The sequence below is a fragment of the Phodopus roborovskii genome, unplaced genomic scaffold (assembly GCF_943737965.1).
Source record: "Phodopus roborovskii unplaced genomic scaffold, PHOROB, whole genome shotgun sequence".
NCBI classification, from domain to species: domain Eukaryota; kingdom Metazoa; phylum Chordata; class Mammalia; order Rodentia; family Cricetidae; genus Phodopus; species Phodopus roborovskii.
In genome coordinates, this window is record NW_026125281.1 from 12,329,863 (window position 1) to 12,352,930 (window position 23,068).

A 23,068-nucleotide genomic window follows, 5' to 3' on the forward strand; every position below is an offset into this window, starting at 1 on the left:
CCTGGCTGTGGGGGTCAATACGGGCATGCATAGAGAGATGGAAGGGTCAAGGACAAAGGATTGGCCAGTGATTCCTGGTTTGTTGTGAATAGCTGAGGAGAAAGTAATGCCAGTTACTGGTCAAGCAGAACAGCTGTTGATAAGAAATTTGCCATTGCAATGGTTATTAGGTATTCATATTGCTGCATCAAGGAGACCACTAGATTTGTGGAATTTGGAATTTGAGTAAAGCCAGACTGGTGGAAAAAAAAATGTCAAGGAGTAAAGCTCCTGTAGTCCTTCTTGAAGGAGAGAGAAGAGTGTCGAAGTCTAGTTTCGGGGGTTCAGGTACCAAAGAGGAGGGGCTGCTGCATATCTGAGCAGCTCTCTCTCCGTCATCCAGAGAGACTCTTATTTGTATAGCATACTGACTATATAAATCATTTGACAAGCATCAGAGCCCTGGATCCCTTTTCTACTTCCTCATTAATTGCCCAGGGTGAAAAAGCAAAGTGCAAAACAGTCTTATCTGAAACATCTTTGGACAGAGGCTGTCAAATCAAGAAATTACAAATTTCTCAGGGTTGGCAAAGCATAGGACCTTCTATATTTTACAGTGGTCTGCTCATGTGGTTACAATAAAATTATTGTTTGCCTCAATCAAATTATGGGTAGACCCTTTTGATGGTTTCTAAAATGTAAGCTTTACAAAATATGTCATAATGAGCATTGAACTGGCTGCTTATAGCATTTTTCTGTTCCTTAGTTTTAGAGTAGAGACTTGTTCTTTATATATGCTCCCAGAAAGGAAGACCCTGGCATAAGGCTTCATTATAGGGCAATGGGTATACTTGTAACATCTTGTATCCAGACCTGAGCAGACTTTTCTCAGAATCTGCTCTATTGGTCCCGATCCTTGGGGTAAAAGGAAGAGTCTTCTGTGACTCTCAGTTTTCTCTCTGGAACATAACTATATCTATTTCCCTGAGGGCTGCACGAGCAGAAACTCTCCATCATGCAAGCAACTGCTCCTAAAAGCGAAAAGGCCACAAGCCAGAGACCCAATCTCTTGACAAAGTTTTGTTGGAATTTTGTCAAGCAGCAGCCTCCAACTCAGGATTTGGGGCATCCCTCATCCCATATCCTGCGCCAAAGGAGATGACCAGTCAGACTGGGGAGCAATGGGTAGAGAGCTACAGAAGTTAGTGGACCAGGGAAAAGCAGGCGTTAGCCCCTTGTGTGTTACCCTCACAGCTTGCGATACAGCTACAGCAGGACAGCATGTCTCACTTTGAACTGGAGGTGGAGACCACTTGAGATCCAGCTGCTCAGTCTTTCTATCCCATTAGACAGTAATTAATTACATTTCCTTTAGTTAAATTTACCTAAATCAAATTTGCAAAACAAATTACTACAAATAAGTTTCCCTTGTCCTTGGTACATGCCAGGTACACTGCATAGTGACGACTATGTGGTTTTAGTAAACTAAATGAGCCATAATCTTCTAACATTGGGAAGCTACATTGCTATTGAGAGAGAATGTTTGTTACCAAAAGATCCAAAATGTCCAGATAAGTGGTGTGTTTTGTCATTAGTATCCAATCCTTTGGTCATGGGAAGCCCGTGAACTGCAGCGAAAATGTGTAAATGTTACTTATGGCAAATTGGTTTGTGCTTTCTGAGTTTTCTCCATGTGTGGCTTTAATCATGGTCTGGACCCTCTGGAACGTAGTGATCTCCATATGTGCAGCTTTCCTTCACAGGAGGAATTTAAGATGTGGGCCTCAGGCAGTATTTTTTAATCTGTAAAATGTTATGCTACAGATGTTATTGATATTAACACTAATGTGGCATAAAACAAAAGTTAAGCGTAGCAAATTATGTTTTAATAGAGTAATTTAAAGGAAACTTTAAATTTATGGGAGTTTTTAAAACTAGACAAATTTTGTAAGGAGGACTAAATTATGACTTTTCCAATTCTCAGTTAGCAAATGAAGCAATTTCTTTGCAATATCTCACCAGATCTTAGTCAACACCAAGTCAAAAACAAACTATAGTGTCTATATTTTTAAGTATCACTGATTACATGCTAATCTTGGATCTCTTCGAAAACCAATTTTGATGAAGTTCCCTAAACAGTGACCACAAAAATTTTAAATCGTTAACTGAATTAACTTCATTATCTTTCACAAGTCATTAGTAGCTCTAGGGTACAAAGTGACACATCCCCTAGGCAGTTTGGATAAATTAGTCCATCCATAGAATGTGACAGAAATGTCACTTTCAGGCTGGCTTGTGTGATCTATAGATATAAAACTGTTAAAAACTAATCATTCTGTCCCTTTCCAATTTCCAAACAAATGCTGCTAGCTTCGCTCATCAGAGTTCGTAAGAATTTTATGTTATTTTGGTACTTAGGCTTGCCTAAAGTGAAGGTGCCAAGGTCTTGAGACCCAAGCACATGGATGGTATGCCTTTCTCTCTTTGAAGGTGTGGATGGATTATGGAGGTTGGTGTTTGCAAAGACTTCAGCCCTGTTGGGTGGCTCTGCAGACTCCTGGTAGAATTCCCTCAGCTTAGGGACATTGTCTCTGTTCAGTCAACTGTCTCTATTCATGGTCTTGGACATTAATCTCTATAGCCACACCCACAATTAGCTGATGGTTAAGCAGAAAAGCGGGCTATCAATAGTCAGTGGAAGGATGCGTGACCAGGATGGATTGTTGACATGGAACTTCCTGTCCTGGGAACTGAATCTGCTGCATGAGCCTAGGGCAGATTTGAAAAGCTAGTTGAATGGTCTGATGTGTAGTTCCATCCAACAAGGTTGAATTGCTGTTTACTAATCTTAGCCATGTCTTTCCTAACACATTTTTGTCCCTTCTGAATCCACTTCTATTCATGGCTTTCATTTGAGCCCTCTATCTAGCCAGTACATGTTCGCACATTTTTCTTACTGATGTGCTGTTTTCTGCAAAGAACATTCTCACAGATGTCTATCAGTTGGTGTTGGTTCTTACAAATGGCTTGCCATCTGAAGGAGGAGATATGAGGATTTTCTTACCAAGTCCTTAGACATTTCATACTAACCCAGCACACAGTTTATGTTAAATAGTAATCATATCCACACATTCTGATGTTTACAAAATTATATACTACTTTCAGCATTAAACTGCTATAATTTTTCTTGAATGCTGATCTTTAAATGAAAGTCTGTAAAATCTGATGAGCTGTTGAGGTCCACCTCACACACTCCCCACTATTTTCCCTGCCTCTGGTATTTCATTCCGAATTTTCCATCTGAAGCTGCGGGTCTTGGGTGTTGTTTTAGGAAAATGAAAGTGTCCAGAGACTTTACCCTCTTTCACAATTGTACTGATACTCTCTATCCATCCATTGGCAGATATGAGCTGTCCTCCTCTACTAGAAGACTTCCATGTGGTTGTGCCCTTTCTTGTCATCAGATTTTTCCCTTTCTGCTGGTTTTGTTTTTTTTTTTTTTTTCTTGTATCTACTGAGTAAGAAGATGTGTTATCTCATCATGACGACTTCTCCCTGGGTTCTCTCCCCTCTTTACCTGGAGACTCATTTTTCTGGTTCCTGTTGCCGCTAACCGCTTCAAGGAGTTATCTCCATCCTTCCCATGTTCTCTTCACACAGCTCCGTTCTGATGCATGTCTTCAGCAAATCCATGGAAACAAGGATGCCAGGACCACTGAGGCTCCACAAGTCCATTATATTCTCTTTGCTGTCTTCCTCTTGTCCATCTTGGCGGTCACTTGGAGCGTATGTCTTCTCTTCCTCTTAGAACCCTTGTATCCCACTGGGGCATTTCTGTGTTGTATTCTTCCTATGTAACTCATTCTTTATCCCCTTTATCATCTTTCTGTGTCTCCCCAAGTTCTAAGGATCTTGAAACATTGGATAATTGGAGGGTTTTTCATGGAATCTTCTGAGTCTACACTCAAGACTCTTCTAGCTTGCCAACTCTAAATACCACATCCATCCTTCATAACTCCCGTGTATGCGTCCTTAACGCCAACCTCTCCCTGAGCTCCTCATCCAGAAAGCGACCTTCTGAGTGTTCACCTCCACTTGATGTTTCACTGACTGTGTCCAAAACTGAACTCCTGACTCCATGCTTCCCCAAGACCCACCTACCCTCCCATTCTCAGGGGATGACAGTTCAGTCAAGTGGCCACTCACACCAAACCCTGAATTCACTCTCTCTCTCTGTCTCTTCTGTCACTACATCCGTAGACGTCTTGCCCTGGCTATCAAGGTGAATCTGCAATCCCATCTCTTCCTACCACTCATCACTGCTGCATCAGCCCAGGAGACTGCCATCCCATGCCTGGCTTCTTGCCTGGCCTCCCGCCTTCCACTCTTCCCTCAGGCTGTTCTCAGTACTGTGGCTAGCACAACCCCCTGGTTCCCTTCAAGACACTAAGTCGAGTGAAAAATCCACATCTTTCTCCCCACAGAATAGTTCAGGATCCTCAGTAGCTTTCCAGGCCCTGAGTCACCTGAGGCCACTGTCACCTCTCTCCCAGCCTTCCCTTTGTTCCCCAGTGTGTCACAAAGCCACTGCCCAGCTATTCTCTCTGTGTTAGAAATCTTTCCCAGTAACCTCACACACCGTCTGTCCCCTCCTTTAGACTCCCCTGACTCTCTGTTTAAACCAGTAATTTTCCCACTCCACATTCATCACGCTGCAGCCCGTTGTTTCCATGCACAGCACCTTTGTTTGTATTTGTCATTTTGTCCTTTCCTAAATGGAAGCAAAATGAGGAAAGAGCTCGCCCTCATTTGTTCAATTAGTGTGACACACGCTGACCCCAGAAAAGAGCTGCTAAGTGAATGAATGGCTGGAATGAACGAGTCACGGAACATACAACTGAAAGAGCATACTACAGACTAGACTCCTGTGTGTATCATGTTCTCACATAGTATGATGTCCATCCCCACCAGCCCTAGGAAGTATCGTCTTGATCTTATAGTTTTCCTCGTCTGCACCTTAGTAGCAGCCTTTTCCTCCTGATACTTGAACAGCCGTTGCCCTGCTTTCGTTTATGCATCATCAGCCAAAGGAAGGGCCGGTTTTCTCTTTAAGCAGCGTGTCTAAAAGTTAACTGTCTGAATCTCTGGGGGAAATGACAAGCATAGAGGTCATGGGACATTGATCTGTCTGGGGCTGTCCCCTAGTGTGAAGATGACTTGGCCGAGAAGAGGAGGAGCAATGAGGTTCTGCGCAGGGCCATCGAGACCTACCAGGAGGCAGCTAGCCTGCCCGACGCCCCCACAGACCTGGTGAGGCTGAGCTTGAAGCGGCGTTCCGAAAGACAGCAGTTCCTGGGTGAGATGCAGAGTGCTAACTTGGTGTCTGTCCCTTCTTTGGTCCGTACTGCTGTCATCATTTTACTAGGAGAAATTCCAAGGCAGAAGGAAAGCTTGAGCCCGGGTGGGCAGGCAGGGAGACTGAAGTGTACAGAAAAGAAAGCGATTTGTCATGGCGGCTTGGACAACAGCACTGGAGTTCCGGTTGGATTGAATAGCATTGGCCAGCAGTGGGCTGCAGCCCATGCAGTGTGTGGACCGGCTTTTCCGCCAGAGCTGGACAGCTGCCTTCCTCCTGACTAATGCCCCTTTTGCAGGCAGCTGGTCCCCTAACGTAGTTGTTCACTAGTGCTCGCCTTTCCTAGCTCTTTCTTTTCCTTTGCAGTTTATGACAAAGAGCAGTGATGGTAGCCCAGACTGATTGCCTCTGAAAGCCACCGAGTCAACAGCAGCTGGGGTTTCCTGAGCCATGGAGTGCACCATAGCCTGCCGTCCACCAGAGGCTCCCCTAGTACTGCAAGATGTCTCCTCTGAGCTTTAACTGGCTCAGCACCGAGAGACAAGGGACTTGTGTTAGCTAGAGAAGGCATCTGCAGGGAAGCCCTGCTCCGCATCCCTCCGTGCCCATTTCAGTTTGTGCTGACGGCTCAGCCCCGAGTCAGACTTTTCATTATCTCCCCTCCATCTAAAAACGTTAAAGCTAATAACCCACAAGGGCTCAGCAGGGCCTTATCCTCAGGAATTAGAAAGCTGACATTTCCTGAAGAAGGGATTTGAGGTGAAAGTGTAAATGTGGATTGACTCAGAAAACCAGTCTTTACGATTTATGGTTGACATTGTAGTTAGTATCCACGTATAGCAATTCGTATAGCATTATGACTGTGCTTCTCAGAATCCATTCATAGATGAAGGAGGTCAGGGGTCAGATGTAAGGTGTTTTTCAGGCTCTGTTAAGTCTGCTGTCCTGGTTTGTACTCACAGTACTAAGGCGCACATAATATTCTTATTCCTATTCATTGTTTTTTCCAACACCAGGTCACATGAGAGGTTCCCTACTTACCCTCCAGAGGCTAGTTCAGCTGTTTCCTAGTGATACGACATTAAAGAACGACCTTGGTGTAGGATATCTCTTGATGGGAGACAATGACAGTGCCAAGAAGGTTTATGAAGAGGTAAGCCCAGGCCTTCTGTGGGCCACACTGATTATCTTGTATGGTAAGTTCAAGTGCTGGTGGGAAATTACATGTGCTATGCAGGGTGTCTTGTTCTCTTTGTCTTGGAGGAAATAGCATGTAACTTGCTATGTCTGGGATACACTGGACTGGGTTTTCCCATGTCTCTTTTTTCCCCTACCCAGGACCCAGAATGTCACATCCCACACAGGCTGGTCTCAAACTCATGACAAACCTCCTGCCTCAGCCTTCCAGCTGCCACCATATCCAGTTTTTCTTACCCTGTTTTTCATTATTGTTTTTCTTTATTGGCATGTCTCCATTGTATAGAGTGACATGTCCCATAAAGACTACTCAAGTATACACATACACTGACCATATTCACCCTGTATCTTGACTGGAGCAATTTAAATTTTAGTTAACTGCTATTCTAACATTTAATTTTTTTTATCAGTCTACAGACAACTTTCTAAGGGGTTTCTTTGTGATAGGAACAGGAAGAAAGTTAATAATGAAGTTAATAAATGTAAAAATTATAATGTTTTCAAGTTTTGCAGTATAAGCCTCTCAGGCAATAGTAGTAGATTATACTGTTTTCAAAAGGGCATTGATGATCCAATCGGCTGACCAGGATGACTTTCAAAAGATTTCTACATTATAGTGGACATTTTAACAGAAAGCCACTAAGTCTCAAGCATCTATAAAACCTAAAGAAACGGGCTCCTTTAGGCAATGAGGGCATTTATTTGGCACAAAGCAAACAGGATGTCAAATGAATTTTGAATCAGGGGAAAGCTAACACCTGTAAAACAAAGATGGATATGGGTGCTTGTTATTCTTTAAGTTAGACCTCTGGATCAGTGGTCTCCGAGCTGATTCCTCTGCTGGAAATGCTACTACAGTGAGCTAGCTGTGTGGTAGGAATAGACAGAGCACAATTTAACATTTGCTCGTGTGACTCGTGGTGGCCCCTTGCTAGATTCCTTGCTCTTCCTCTGTAAAGTTCCCGGGATAGCTGTGACTTCACGTGACCTAACTGTCTCAGAGAGAGAGAGGAGAGGTACTCAGGCATCATCAGCCCACAAGTACCACTCAGCTCTTCTTCATCTTCCACTTTGTTCAAGAAATTCATTTCCTACGCAGCTTCACAAGTTGAATGCTTTTGTGTTGATTTCTCGCTTCTAATATGTAATTTGGAGGCATTTTGCATACTTTATCTTCAAGTCATAATAAATGCATGTAGTAATGAGCAATGGGATACCTCATTTGAAATATCTACCTGGGCTTTGTCACAGACTGTTGCATTTTTTTCCCCACGCATTTTATATTCAGTACCCATTGTGCTCCCAAGGATTCATCTTCATTCATTCACAATTCTTGAAGCTGGTTATTTCAAAGTACTCTCCCACCTCCAAAAGGTTGCACAAGCAAGACACAGGTGATACACTCAGGTCCTCAGCCATTCTGGGTACAGCCTCAGCGTAGAATCAAAGAATTCAACTGATGGCTCGCCAGGCTAACACACAGGTTCCCCACATTTAAAACTCTTCAGTGTGGCTGTTCGAGACCCACAGGGCTCGACTCCCAGCTGCTGGTATGTTAAACCTGTAATAGTTCCTGGGGTATTTTTCACTCCCACACCCATGAAAAATACAGGCAGTTGTTTGGTTACAGCTGTCAGACACACCCTCATCATTCAGTGTGGGTTTACTGTTGGTGCAGTTCAGCCTTGGGAGTGGCGCTGAGCCCTCGGTAGGGATGTGGGATCGCTCCACAGCAGGTACCATTTTTATGGTCAAGGAAATGCCCCATAATGCCACGATAGCTGCCTTTATGGTCACTACACACCTGCAGCAGTTTGCTCCAGATTCTTTCATGTCACCCTCTGCCCCTAACTTCAGTGGCCACTGGTGATTGTCTCAGTGAATGAGTGGGCCCTGATATGATGAGGCGTGTATATATAAAGCAATGTGTAAGATTCAGAGTGATTTTCCTCGAATCACTGAAAAACTTGGAAGTCATATATCAATTGATTTTTCTGATTGCAGTGTTAAAGCCACACCCCAGCAGCGACTACCTTCTCGTTCACAGCATTTTTTCAGCGACTCAGTGTGAGAGCATCTGGAGTTGAGAGGCAGTGAGTCTGTTTTGTTTGATGATAGCAGTGACACAAACTGCCACCATAGTGTTGAAGCTGGAACATCATTAGAGACCCCAAGTACAGCCAAACCAAGTCGAATTTGTTTTGACAGTCGCTTGCACACTTCCTTCTCTGTCACAATAGCTCTTTGTTTTCTTTGAATTCAGGTTCTGAGCGTGACACCAAATGATGGCTTTGCTAAAGTCCACTACGGCTTCATCCTGAAGGCGCAGAACAAGATAGCCGAGAGCATTCCCTACCTAAAGGTATCTGCCATGGCCTCCTCCCGTCCGCTCACTCCCTGGAATCACTTGAGACCCGCTTTGGTTATCCTTCTAGTAGTTTGGCATGCACTGTAGAGGCTTCCTAGCATGGGGGTGCATGCTTCATAGGCTGGCAGTAGGTACCTACACCCTGACTGAATGTCGTCCAGAGTCACCAACCACATGAGGTGCTTTATTTGGGGTCACTGTTGCCAAAATTCCCAACAGAATCCATTTATGCAATATTTCATTTGGGCTCCTAGTTCCTGGGAATCGCTCTGGGTCAATGGGATGGCACAGCAGAGCTCGTGGTAGCAGAAATGGGTGACACATTGTAGTCTCAGACCACTAAACAGGATTTCAAGATAGAAGCCAAATAATTTCCAAGGTCCACCCCTGCTGACCCTACTCCTCAAGAAAGTCTCTTTAAGCTCCCAAAACAGTACCTCATTGTGAAGGCCAAAGTACAGGGAGCTGCAAGAGACACTACAGACTTGACCACTAACAACATGAACTGTTTGGAAAAGTGCTTAGCAAGAAATTCTTCAACTAAAGCATTATAAAGTGGTTTTCATTTTAATTGGCATTCCCCAATTGATCTAAAATAACAGATTTCATTATGACATTTATTTACATTTGTTACATAGCATATATTGGCCATTCATTCCTCCCCAGCATAGTTTTTACATATCGGCATAAAGTAGACAAAATTCATTAACGAGTCTCTTAAAAAATAGGCAGCGTGCTAAGTGCTGTCTTCACAAATTAATTAAGTCTGCTCTAAAGGGGTTCCAGCTGCCTCCATTGCATGTAGACTACATAGGCTTGGCTAATGGCTCGAAGTCCTAAAATATATTGTTGCTTTTCCTGCTATATTAAACTGAAGCCTGGGCAGCTTACCAGAACCACACTTGGTCTTGGTCAGGGCCACTGAATAAAATTCTTGCTGTAATAGAAATGTCACTTAGGTGTATTATTCACTCCCACCACATGAGACCACTGAACATCGAAAGTGTGGTCACTATGACTGAGGAAGAGAATTCAAGTTTATGTAAGTCCGATTTGCTTTTGTTTGAATAATAAGGATAGGGTGACTAAGAGCAAGCTCTGCTACAGAGAAGAGCTACAGTGTGTACAGGTAGCTGGCGAGAGCTTCCGACCCCCATCACAGTAGCAGTATGGCTGGCTTCTGTGGCTGCCTCAAATAATCCACACCGCTGCAATTGTTGCCTTTCTTGAGAGTTCCCACATTGTGCGTAGTCACACAGACTTCTGGTCTCCTATTTAGTCCACAACCCTGGGGCTTAGAGCCGAGCGGTGGTGCCTCTAGTTGGCGTGTATTCTCATCTGTCCCGGCTATCATCAGACACTGCAAACCTTTCCGTCCTTTCTGGGGCCATGAGGGTGTGTGTGTTGGTCTGATTTAAAGTACCCTCCCGTCCCCTTTCACTCTGGAGGCCTGATAGTGTTTTCCCAGCTACATCAGCGGGGAAACAAGAGCTAGGGCAGACATTTAACAAACTCCGTGCCAGCAATTCCAACATTGTGCAAATAACGTTTCTCCAGGGAGAAGATAATGACCTTTTAAGTGTGTGTGTGTGTGTGTGTACACTACTATTATTTTTTTAAACCACATGTATGTGGAGCATTGCATCCACATCTTGTACGTGGAGAATAGAGAACAACTTGCAGGAACTGACTCTCTCCTTGCAACATGTGGGCCCTGAAACTCAAGTCATCAGGTTGGGCAGCAAGTGCCCCACCCGCTGAGCCGTCTGCCAGCCCTCAGATAACAAGTCTTTTGTGGGGAGACCTCAAAGATGCAAATTCTCAGAAAATAAATCCTTGCTATTAAACTGTTTCAGACTTTGGTTGATTTTTTTTTTTTTTTTTTTTTTGACAAAAATCTCAATTCCAGTGCTTGTGTGAAAAGTGGGAAAAAATAATAGCAAAGCATTTCACAATGGAAATTGTTCAGTAAAAACTACATGTGTCAAAATTCCGGTTGGCTTGAATCCTGTAAATTTAGTAAGAAGTTCCATTAAGTGCTTGTGACACATTTGTTTGGGGTAGAAAGAAATATCACTTATACTCTGACTGTCATCACTTGACACATGAGCAATGAAGTGTTTGGGTTCGGGGATAAAAAGCCTTTAGGTGGCATATGGTCAGACTTGGAGAGCAAAATAAATGTGAAAATACTCTGCCAGAGAAATCATCTGCAGTATTGAAATATGATTGCTCCCACTGTAGAAGTACACAGAGCCGCATACTAATTTATGGCCGAGGCCACTATTAATGATAGCTGTACTGTTAAGTTTAGATTGATAATTTCATTTTTTACACTGTAAAATGTGGACCAGCCTCACTGTCAGATTTTAATATTGAGATATAATTTTCAGAATCTTGGGTTTTCATGTGGGATATTGTGGTTCACACATAAAGAAAATCTACACAAAACAAGGAATGAGACCTGAAATGTCACCCTTTACATGGTAATACTGTCCTTTTCCAGGAAGGGATCGAATCCGGGGACCCTGGTACAGATGACGGCCGGTTTTATTTCCACTTGGGAGACGCCATGCAGAGGGTCGGGAACAAAGAGGTATTACTGGCTTTGTGACTTTACTCCAGTGGATGATGCAGTGGGGAGGGACTATTTCTTCTAGGAACCAATTAGAAGTTAACAAACATGTTTCACACAAATTATTAAGGCAGTATTCTTATAAGACCTTTGGGATTTGGATTGACTGTTTGCTACATCTTCAAATAAGTAATCTGAAACGTGCCTCTTTTGGGGTGTGTGTACTAGTGGGTATGTCTGAGTGTATCTGTATGTGTAGAGAAAGGTAAATGCTGCCTTGGAAAAGTATCTGAATTAAGAAATATAGAGGTCTCTAAAGTTGTTTTAAGTTTTAAAACCATTTACAGAGTGTAATTTTTGTTTTATTTTTGGAATTTCTGCAGTGGTTATTTCCAGAACTGTTTGACTAATGCCTAAACACCATGGTCTTAATGAATAACTATGTAATTGTCATATTAAATTTAAACTGAACATTTGTTGCTAGGATAATGACAGGTACCAACTTTCTGCCTCTCTCTCTCTCTCTCTCTCTCTCTCTCTCTCTCACACACACACACACACACACACACAGACAGATGTTGTAACTAAAACAAGTGGCATATTATCTTTGTGATTACCTTGTTTCCTGAGTACAGTTGTCATCTTGTATAAACATGACATTAGTCGTGAAATCATGTGCCATGAATTTCTAGCCTTGTTACAGTCCACTATGACTTACATGCTGGCAACACAATTAGGCCGCCCTCTTCCATCCTATACCATGTGGGAATTCTGAGTCAGCTGTCTTCAGAGTCTGAAGATAAAAGGACAAATGGGACAGTGACTCTTGGTAACCACTGCCCTCCATAAGTGACACATAAGGACAACATAGCTTCAAATTTCTAAACTCAGTGAGACTATAAGACCCTCTGGATAGCCAAAAACTCAGAAGGAAGGAAGGGGAGGGTCATGACTATGCAGTGTCCTGCAAGAAAGAGGAATGAATTCAGAGCAACAGAGGTTTGGATGATGGACTTTATCTCCTGTCTACATTTCTCTTTACTTGTACCTTACCCCCCTTTAACCTACCAATCCTTTGACTAAAATAGGATATGGCATTAGAAGTGAAGGGAAAGACGGGAGAAGACATCACTGATGGGTATCCATTATTTTGTTCCTTCTTGGTTTTTGATGTAGAAAGAACCCTCCTTTGAATGAGAAGGAGAAGGAAGTGTCTGCCACAGTCTCCAATGCTGGGTAAAAAGTCATGTTCAACTACTGTAAATGTAATTGTCACTAATTAATTTATCTTTGAACATTTCATGGTACAGGGCAAAGACAGATAAAAGAAATCTACTTCATCTCCTACCTTAGATGAAAACAGCTCTTACTTCAAGGACAATGAATTCACTACTGAACACTTGTTATGAGCCTGGTATTTAAGCCTGGGGGACTGTTCTACCAGCATAATTGTCGTTAGTATGCAAAGATCAGAACACAGTTCCTGAATTTGTGAAATTCACAAGGATTAACCCGTCAGGCAGGGAACAGAAACAAGCCGAAGAAGCACCCCCCCCCCCCCCCGTGTTAGGTAGCCCAAAACTAGCTGTTGAGTCTGTGTGTCAGAACTCACCTGCTGGGAAGCAGCTGCTCCCCCCACCCCGTGCTTTCTTCCACGGAGCTCACTCCCATCCTGAAGGGAAGGAGGTGAGAGGCAAGCCTAGAGCCTCCGCTGCAGAGGCTGGTGAGAAAATGGACTGGAAGACTGGCCATGGCAGCCCTGTAGCGGTCAAGCTTCAGAGGTTCCCTAACTTCAGTCCAGTTTTGTCTTCATATCTAGTCTCATTCCAAGTGCAGATTCACAATACTGCCAGTGAGGGGGCGTGGGGATCGCACAGCAAGCTCACCTTTCTCCTCTGAGCTATTTTCCTCCTAAACTCTGACTCTGGCCCCTTTGTTGCTATTGGGGTCCGCCTTGGCTCCTGCTCTTTTCATTCCTTCCCGAGGGCCACTTCTGAGGAGCAGGCCTGGGTTCATTAGCCCATCTGAAGAAAGCCGGAGAACTCTTGCTGTCGACTCTATTCTTCATTGTGGTATCAAACTTTTGATAAATAAGAACAAAGGTTGAGCTCCTTTGTTCTTACACAGGTTTCTTACTTGACTGAATTTCTACAAAGGTTTGTTGTGATTTTGTATGTTTTTAAATCTAGCCTAATTTGCTGAGTCCATTCTGTAATATATCAGTAGAAGCATTTTTAAATTTCAGGTCTATCATTATGAGGATTTTATTTCTGATGAAGGGGAAATGATATAGGAGTGCAAAATCAAGGCTCTTACTCAGTTTGTAGTGGATACTGTATGAGAACAGGCTGTAAAGCAGTGTGAACAGGAACTAGAAGGGCCCCGCTCAGGCATCTAACTCAGGGCAGCCTCAAACCTAGAGGAAATGTAAGGGCCCAGGTAGAAGGAAGTTTCTGTCCCACCTGGTCCCATGACTACTTAGTCCCAAATAAACACATAGGGGCTTATATTGATTATAAACTGCTTGGCTGATGAAGTTTCTGTCCTACCAGGTCCCACAGCCCTTTAGTACAAATAACACACTGAGGATTATATTACTCATAAGCTGATGGCTCAGGCTTCTTATTTGGCTAGCTCTCTCAGTTATTAACCCATTTATATTAATGAAGTATCTCCAAGTGGTCTTGGCTTACCTAAGAATGCCTGGCGTCCTAGCTTCCTGGTAGCTACATAGTATTTCTCTGGAGGCTCCTCTCTCCTTCCTCTTCCCAGAATCCTCCTAGTCTGGTAGCCCCGCCTATATTTCCTGCCAGGTTACATCCTGCCTGTCCATTGGCCAAACAGCTTTATTCATCAACCAATAAGAGAAACATATATTCACTGCATACATAATGATATCCCCCATCAGGCCCAGCTGTCCAGGCATCCAGCAACCTCAAACCTAAGACCTTGAGGGTTGCAGTGTAAGGCACTGTCTGCTGTTTGAGTTGTCCTATAATTACTTTTTTTCTCAAACTAGCAATCCTGAGACCAGACCCAGCTATGGCGGAGATGTTATTTAGGCTGCCAGTGGAAACCCCTCTCCAAGGACAATGGGCACATGGGCAGGCAGCTTTGGGGAGGCCCACTTGGGAGGCAGAGGGCAGAGGGCAGAGGTCATTTGGACCAGTCACGTGGGGCAAGTACTCTGTTGCCAGCTGTCCCTGAAAAAGCTAGCCTTGGTGCCAGTTGTATTACAAGAGCCAGACTGAAGCCATGAGCACTGTCCCTTACTACAGAAAATGTAGTCCACCGTGAACAAAAGTGTCCTCCTAAAACATCAGATATGGGCTACCATCCTATTTATTGCCAACTCAGAACAGTATTTTCCTTTTATTTATTCTGTCACCATAGGACATCAGAGAAAGTTACTATGAAAAGAAATTACTTTTGATTTTAGCAGCACGATTTAGTAAATAGTAATTGAGATGGTTTAAATCATAATCCACCCCTCTTAAAGAAAATATAAAAATAGAGCTTACAAAATGAAGGCTAAATACAAACATGGCCTCCTTTGGCATCTTAAGTTATGTGTCTACTGAACAAATTAGTTCTAAACTGGCTTAGATATTTGGAAACCAAAATAGGTGGGGCATGAATCCAGACTCCATGGAGCTAACAGCTTGAGAGTTAAAATAAATGCTAGTGTTCACTTATCCTAAACACTTATAGAAGCTCCGGTAAACCACAGAATTTTCATCAGATCTCATCAGGTAAGATCTTCATTAATTATCTCAAAGTGAGATAGTCTCTGAATTAAGAAGAGTCAGAATTTTTTCACTTTTGTAGGGTGTGAAAGCAGTTCGCATTTAGTAGAACCTACACTTCAAATTTTGGCTTTTGAGTTCCACCCAGGACAGCAATATATAGCACCATACTGCCTGTGATGCTGAGCAGTGGCTGTGAGCTATGGCCCTGTCTGTCATACATCATGGGGAGTATCAAAGATCCCCCTGCAGGAACTTTGGTGCTAAAGAAGAGTATGCTGTGCCCTGGGAGAAGGAGGTTTTCAATGTAGAGTATTTACAGTGGGTCTGCAAGATGGTCGCACCGCAACTCAAGGAGCATCTGTATCAGCTTACATTACTTCCTTTAATTTGAACTAGAAATCTTTCCTCCAAAATAGCGGTGTCAAGCAGCCTTTCTGTTCTCTCAGGCATATAAGTGGTATGAGCTTGGGCACAAGAGAGGACATTTCGCCTCCGTCTGGCAGCGTTCCCTCTACAATGTGAATGGCCTAAAGGCTCAGCCATGGTGGACCCCCAGGGAGACTGGCTACACGGAACTTGTGAAGGTGAGTGCCAGCTTCCGCGGCAGCCCACTCAACCTGCTTGCTGGAACCACAGGCTGTGAAAGGAGTGTTAGAGGAAAGGCTCTTCCTTCCTTCCTTCCTTCCTTCCTTCCTTCCTTCCTTCCTTCTTTCCTCTGTCCCCCCCCCACCCCCACACACATCTTTTTGTTTGTTTTTCTAGACAGGATTTCTCTATGTTATAGCCCTGTCTGTCCTGGAACTCCTTTTGTAGACCAGGCTGGCCTTGAACTCACAGAGATCCACCGGCCCCTGCCTCCCTAGTGCCAGGAGTTCAGGTGTGTACAACCACACCTTTATTTAATTTATGGCATTTTATTTCTAGTAAAGAATCTTCTTTTAGCTGAAGCTTCATGAGCCAGGCCTCCATCATCTGTCCATCTCTCAACATTTCTGTCTTTCAAGCACCCAATGCCAGCTCGTTAAGCTCTGAGGCCACACAGACCTTTTCTAACCCAAAGCTCCAAAATCTTCTCACAGTCCTTCCCAGAACAACAGGGCCAGATTCATCACAGCGGCGCACCACATTCCTGGTGTCAATTTCTGTCAATTTGGTCTCTGTTGCTGTGATAAAGTGCTGACCAAAACCAGCTTGGGAGGGAAGGGTTATTTCAGCTTCTAGGTCACAGTCTGTCAGCAGGAGAAGCCAGGGGAGGGACTCAAGGCAGGGAGCTAGGTAGAAAATGAAGCTTCCAGCATGGCGGAGTACCGCTTATTGGATTGTTGGGTTGAGGTTCATGGCTTGCTCAACCCACTTTATTGTAAATACCAGGGCCAGCTGCCCAGGCGTGGCATTGCTCACAGTGGTCTGGGTCCTCCTCCATAAATCATTAATCAAAGGGAAGAAAAAAAAAATGCTCCAATGCACATGCCCAAGGACCAATCCGATGAAGGCAACTCTTCAATTGGGGATCCGTCTTTCCAGGTGATTTTAACAACTTAAAAGCTATAAAATATGTGAGAGTTTTCCACAACTAGCTTAAATCTGGATGTAAAGATTACTTGTGATGTTGGTAGATTGGTGAGTTTGTTTGTTTCATGTTAAATGTATTGGTAGGCATATTAATAAAATGGGACTTGGCATGGGCTTACTAACAATTTCTCCATATTGTTTTATATTTCAAATGGAAAAACAAAACAAAAGCATACTTTATTGTTCAGAGGGGCTGCCCTGTTTTAGCCTCAGCAGTTTGTAGAAGAATATTCTGGTTTCCCAGTAACTAAAGATCTTCCGGATGGCGAGGACAAGAATGACAAACGAAGGTAATTCTAGGGCCTGGATGTTGGACATGGGGAAGCTCCATGTTCTTTCCTTCTTACCGTTAGGTGTATGCTTTAAATAGTCACATTGTTGTATGATAAGCACCTAGAATACAAAGCCCTTAAGATTTACCAGACTTTAACAATGAATTTGTTCTGCTTGGGCGGAGGAGCTCATGCTAAGCGTAAGAGGCTAGTTACAAGAAGAGTTCGTTATAGAACCGTGATCATATGAGCTGTCCTCACTAGGCAAGTCAACAGAAAATCGTGTTTTCCAGGGTCAACATGGCTGGGATAATGAGGAATGAGTGACCTCTAATGAGAACAGGCTTTCTTTTCAAAGTTAAAGTGTTTTGAAATTGAAGTGTTAATTATTCCTCAACACTGTATCTACTAAACCCCACTGAATTACAAAAGCTAGTTGAGTAAATTGTATGGGATGGGAAGTAGAGCTGGATAATCCCTTCAAAATGCATAGCATATAATAGTGTGCAGTCAAATACAAAGAAAGCAGCTATCTGTAGAATGAGGAGGGACCTAACTTCTTCATCACCAAAGCAAAATGGCTCAGTAGTTTAGAGTGTGCACTCCACAGCCTCCCTGCCTGCTGGACGTGCTGAGTCACTCCACTAGCTGTGTGACATTGCCTGTGTTCTCTGTAGTTCAGTTTTGTTATCTGCAAAATGTGCATGGTGTTGACTCTACCTGTAGTCTGAAGATTCAATAAACAGGCATGCTCATTAAACATTAGCTATTGTTACCATGATGGTTGTAATTTTAATTGCATGATTTTGTGAATTTCTAAAAGCAAATGTAAAATTAATTTTGAAGTATCCTTTATTATTTGAATAATAATGTGATAATTATCATCTACTGAATGCCTTCTGCCAGCCATCAATGTGCGGAGTGCTTTTATGTAATATTTCTAATCTAATCTTTACAGCAGCTCTAAAAGATCATTACCCACTTATACAGGAGTGCATTACAGATGAGAGAGACACTTGCTTAAGTTCCTGTGTCTAATGGTATCAGGACTGGGATTTTAGGCCAGGCCACCTTACTGTTAAGTCAGTGTCCTCCCTGTGCCCTACAACAGCCTTCAGCATTATTGGGATTTGCTCTTAGATCATGTGCTCTTCTTGTGTTAGTCAAGTATTTGTTTCATAATTGCATTTAACCAAGCTTCTGGGTTTCAGCACTTGCAGGATTAGAGTTCAGCTTACTTTAGGTCCAGCAGCATGGACTTTCAGCATTGATGACATCTGGCAGCTCACTCAGTTCTATGGGAGGCTATTTTGCCATCCTAACTTACTTGCAGGAACATTACTATCATACAATGAGTGACCTTTCAAGAAGAAAGCCACTTCGAGGCTACTGCTACCAGTGGTGACTGAATATTGAGGAATCCTAGGAAACATCACTCTGTAGTTGCCAAACACACATCAAGATAGTCTTCCATTTCCCAATCCCCAATCTGAATATTCTGGGTCATCATCTAGTCACTGATAGCTTGAAGCAGGAATCTTCCCCATATGGTGGGTGTCACATTTGGCTAAAATGCTTTCAAAATAATTTTGTAGAGTGTGTCTAAGTCCCTTGAGTGACTTGCATTATCTACCAGTATGTTTTCATTCAGGATACTCAGTGGGTTCAGAGGCAGAGAGTGAAGTTTTTGGTTTTTTTTTTTTTTTTTTTTTTTTTGTTTTGTTTTGTTTTGTTTTTTGTTTTGTTTTGTTTTTGATGTGGGATGAGGCTGAGTAAAATGTAGTCAGCTCTCACTTTACCCCTATTCCCCTTCTTGTATAGCATATAATTCAGCAATTCTGGCATTGGGGTTATAAACATAGATGGGAACAATATCGAAAAATGTTGCAATGGTATATTCCCTTCAGGGTATATTTTCAGTACAGGTGGTGGGTAGGTGGTTGTATACAGTTCACAAATATTGGAGTGCCAAGTTCCTGGGAGATGTTTACCTTAGAAATTGGTATAAGAAATGGGGTTGAAAATAGAAATTATTACTTGTATAAAGAGAGGAACAGTCACACCTTGAGAATTCCATTCTCTGAGATTAGCAGTTTGTTCAGCCCTGGTTTGTGTAAACACTTGCATAGAAGTCACTGTAGCACCCTCAAAACACAGCAACAAAATGCACGTGAAGCTGTAGGTTAAAATATCCCTCTGCTATTTCTTTTTCCTGATGCTTCCTTGCCTCCTTGCATCCAGTACCGAGAAAAAAAGAAAAACTCTTGCGTTCCTCTCTGAGCTTCTCAGGCTGGCTGCTCCGATGTCAGCAAACAAGCAGTATGGTGTGGAATATACTTTAACTGTGCAAAGGTCTGTTCCACTTGTTTGTGCTGTATTTGTTAAGTTCGTTTAATTATGTAAAGATGCTTTTGTTTCACCTTGCCTACCGGGGCACCTGATTGACCTAATACAGAGCTAATTGGTCATCAGCTAGGCCTGGGAGATGTTTGCCTTTCTTCATAATGTGGTTTTATTTCAGCTGGAGAAGTTGCCAGCAGTACTTTGCCGGTGGTGTGACAGAGAGCAGAGGAATGATGGGTAGAGCGGCACTCTGTCCAGTCCCGGTAGATGCTACTCTTTCTAAGAATGCCATTGTATGTGAATGACTTCACCTAGACAAAGGGAAGAATTAACCAGTAATTATTATGTTAGGGCTGCAACTGTTCTTTCTCTGTGACTAAATATTTGAATGCTTTCAATGAACTTGAACTTGCTTTGAAATGAAATAGACTGAGGAGGCAAAAATGTCAGATTTACTGTGGCACAAACTCTTGAATTACGGGGCGGGGGAGGGTGGCAGGCAGCTGGATGCATGTAGCATGCAGCATGGATGATGAAGGATGTGGTCACAAAATGTAGAAATAAAAAGTATCATATCATACAAACTGAATCTCCTTAACGTTGATCAATTGAAGATTTCAAGATAAGAGCGTCTAGTCACATAGGATAACAAGAAAAACTATAAAAAGAAACGTACCAGGCTTTCTCTTTTTAGGCCACCAACCATCTCTCAAATCAGGACACGACCCAGAGATGTATTATTAGCTTTGAATGCTCTGCCTTGCTTAGGCTCTTTGCTCGCCAGCTCTTTTAACTGAAATTAACCTGTTTCTCTTTCTCCACCTTTTGCCTCACGGTGTTTTTACTTCCCTTTCCTCCTGTACATCTTACGTTCACTGCTCCTGGTGTCTGGCGGCTGGCGGCCACCTGACTTCTAGCCCTGGCTGTCTCCTACATTCTCTTGTCCTCCTCCTTCTGCCTCAACCCCAGGTTTCTCCTCCTATTTACTCTCTGCCTGCCAACCCCACCTTCTTCCTGCCTAGCTGATGACCAATTAGCTCTGTATTAGGTCAATCAGGTGCCCCGGGTAGGCAAGGTGAAACAAAAGCATCTTTACATAATTAAACGAACTTAACAAGTACAGCACAAACAAGTGGAACAGACCTTTGCACAGTTAAAGTATATTCCACACCATAAGCAAATGTAACACCTCTTTGCCCAGTGAAAAGAATAATCCATAACAAAGAAATGATTAGCTACCTTCTCCTCCCCCCCACCAAAAACAAAAAACAAAACAAAAAAAAAAACCGTACATTGTACATAGTCTAATCTTGGATCGGGGTCAGCACACCCTCGGATATTTTTAGGCATATGGTTTTACCTGTGGTGTGTTCTCTCAAGAGTAGTCTAGGAATTATGAGCAGCCAGCACTAGTCTCAAGTCAAGCAAGCAGCTGGTGTGGATCTTGCCCGGAAAGTGGCCTGCAGGATGGTTAATTGGAAAACGATAAACAATTCTATGAGGTTTTTGACAAAATGTGGAACCCTGCACCCCAAAATGCCTGGGGATAGAAGTGTTTCAGAGTCTGCTTTTGGGGGTTATTATAATGAGATGTCTTGGGGATAGGAGCGCAAAGTTCATTTGTGTTTCAGATGCACTTTGTACCCATAGGCTGAAGGTAACGTTATACAATCTTTTGCATAATTTTGCACATGAAACAAAGTTGTATGGTTTGTTATTTTCTATTTGTCATTGCTCAAGCTGCTTCAGAATTTGAAGCCTTTGGGGTTCCAGGTAATTGGAGTAGGCACACTTCTCTGTGGCATTAAGAGATCTTATTCTGTTTTCAGAGACAATAAAGGGATTGGTTACATGCTTTAGAAAACTAAGTTACCAAAGGAGGCAGAATGCCTACCAGCTACATGGGAAATGAAGAATGACCGCTACAACTCAAGTATGAATGATACTTCATTGCCATAATATTTAAAAAAATCTGAATGCCAGTTTACCGGGATGTGTGATAGCTTTCTGAAGTTAATGATCACCAACAAGATGGAAAAAAAAAAAAAAAAGAAAGCCATCAAGTTTTTAACTGCTAACCCTTCCCTAGTAGGTGGGTGATAGAGTCTGTAATTCCTAGTCAAGAGTAGTAATGTCCACACCTTATTTAGGTATAAGCAAGCAACGGAATGCTGTGAGTGTGGTCAGGCTGGGGAGAGACCGTTGTGTTCATTGTAAGACCCTGGTGTAATAGTTGGCTATTTAACAAGCTTGGACTTTTTGTCATGAAGTGAAAAGTTAGTGAAGATGAATTTGGCTTCATTTTCTTTTGAGGAGGTTCTAAAGAGTATAACCCATGGTTTATGCCACTGAGCTGTGACCCAACTTCAAAAGACTTTGCAGGAGTCAGTTTTGCGGAGCAAAAGGAAGCCTGGAAAACAAGTGGACGTTAGAAAGGGCTGTAGGGTGGGGCAGGCTGGTGGAAGCTGCCGGTACAGACTAGAACATTTGGTGGAATTAAACCTGGCACACTCCAATTAGAGGTGTCTGAGATTCGAAGTCTATTTGTAGAAGAGGAAAGACGTGAATATAGCTGAGGTTTATTCAAAAGCTAAGTGTCCATCATAGGTTTATGATGAAGTCGTGACAGATGTCTGTGTTAAAAAAAAAAAAATCCATAAAGCTACAAAAAGCAACATGCATCCAAAGGCATGGGCTTCCTAGAAACCAGCTCCGATATACAGATCACTAATTTCTCTTTCTGGTTTCATCAAATGAATGAATGCAGGACCAAAGAGATCATATTTCAAAGGAAGCCTTACTCCTTAAATTCCATACAGAGGCATGCAGATCTCTGTGAGTTTGAGAGTTCAAGGCCAGCGATTCTACAGAGCAAGTTCAAAGGAAGCCTTGAAAAATGTGTAGGCATTGCTCACTCTGTATCCAAGTTTCTGCTATAATTAAAAAACAAACAAAAAACTATACACCTCAGACAACTGTGGAGAAAAATGCATATTTTCTCTTTACTCTCTTACTCTGTACACCCCCTACACCACCACCACCACACACAGAGGCACTGCTGGTGTCGGGAGGTTGTGTCCCTGCCATGTCCATGTGTTGAACCCCTGACTCCCATGGTGAAGGCATTCAGAGGTGGGAATTTTGAAGGAGATTTGATCATGAAGCTGGGCACTTACGAGTCTCCTGTCTTACCCTGTCATTGTTGGGTTTTCCCATGAAAAGCACCACTATGAAATAGCTGGCCCACAGACACCAAATCTTTCAATTCCTTGATGTGGGACTTAAGTGCCCAAAAATAAAAATTAAAAAAAAAAAAAACTAGATTTCTGCTATTTATAAGGCACTCAGTCAGTGGTATATGCTGTCCCCATAAAACTGGCTAGCACATATGCACACGTGTGTACTCAGTGTAATTAGGTTTGAATTTTGAATACTTTTTTTTCTTAGCATATAGTTAAAAGTATGTCCAGGCCCTCCCCACAGTGCGTGAGCATGTCTGTGTGAACTTCTGTGCATGGAGCCTATGTCAACCCTGATTCCTGAGGACTCTGGGGGAACAGGCTAATGCTCACCACAGTATAGTTTCTTTGCCAAAGTGTGACCCTCTCTCTTCCCATGGGTGCCTTAGGAATGACTGAGAGGAAGATAGAGGATTTC

At 42.9% G+C, this 23,068-nt stretch overlaps 1 protein-coding gene across 2 annotated transcripts in view; it reads left to right on the forward strand.

Annotated features, from left to right (window-relative positions):
- Positions 1–23,068, forward strand: part of Asph (aspartate beta-hydroxylase) — a 144,309-nt gene that overhangs the window by 112,946 nt on the left and 8,295 nt on the right. For both annotated transcript variants that reach the window (XM_051197345.1, XM_051197355.1), the window contains 5 exons: positions 5,185–5,335; positions 6,352–6,488; positions 8,796–8,894; positions 11,407–11,496; positions 15,671–15,808. In XM_051197345.1, coding sequence (XP_051053302.1) covers positions 5,185–5,335; positions 6,352–6,488; positions 8,796–8,894; positions 11,407–11,496; positions 15,671–15,808 — 615 coding nt within the window. The remainder of the gene's footprint in view (positions 1–5,184; positions 5,336–6,351; positions 6,489–8,795; positions 8,895–11,406; positions 11,497–15,670; positions 15,809–23,068) is intronic.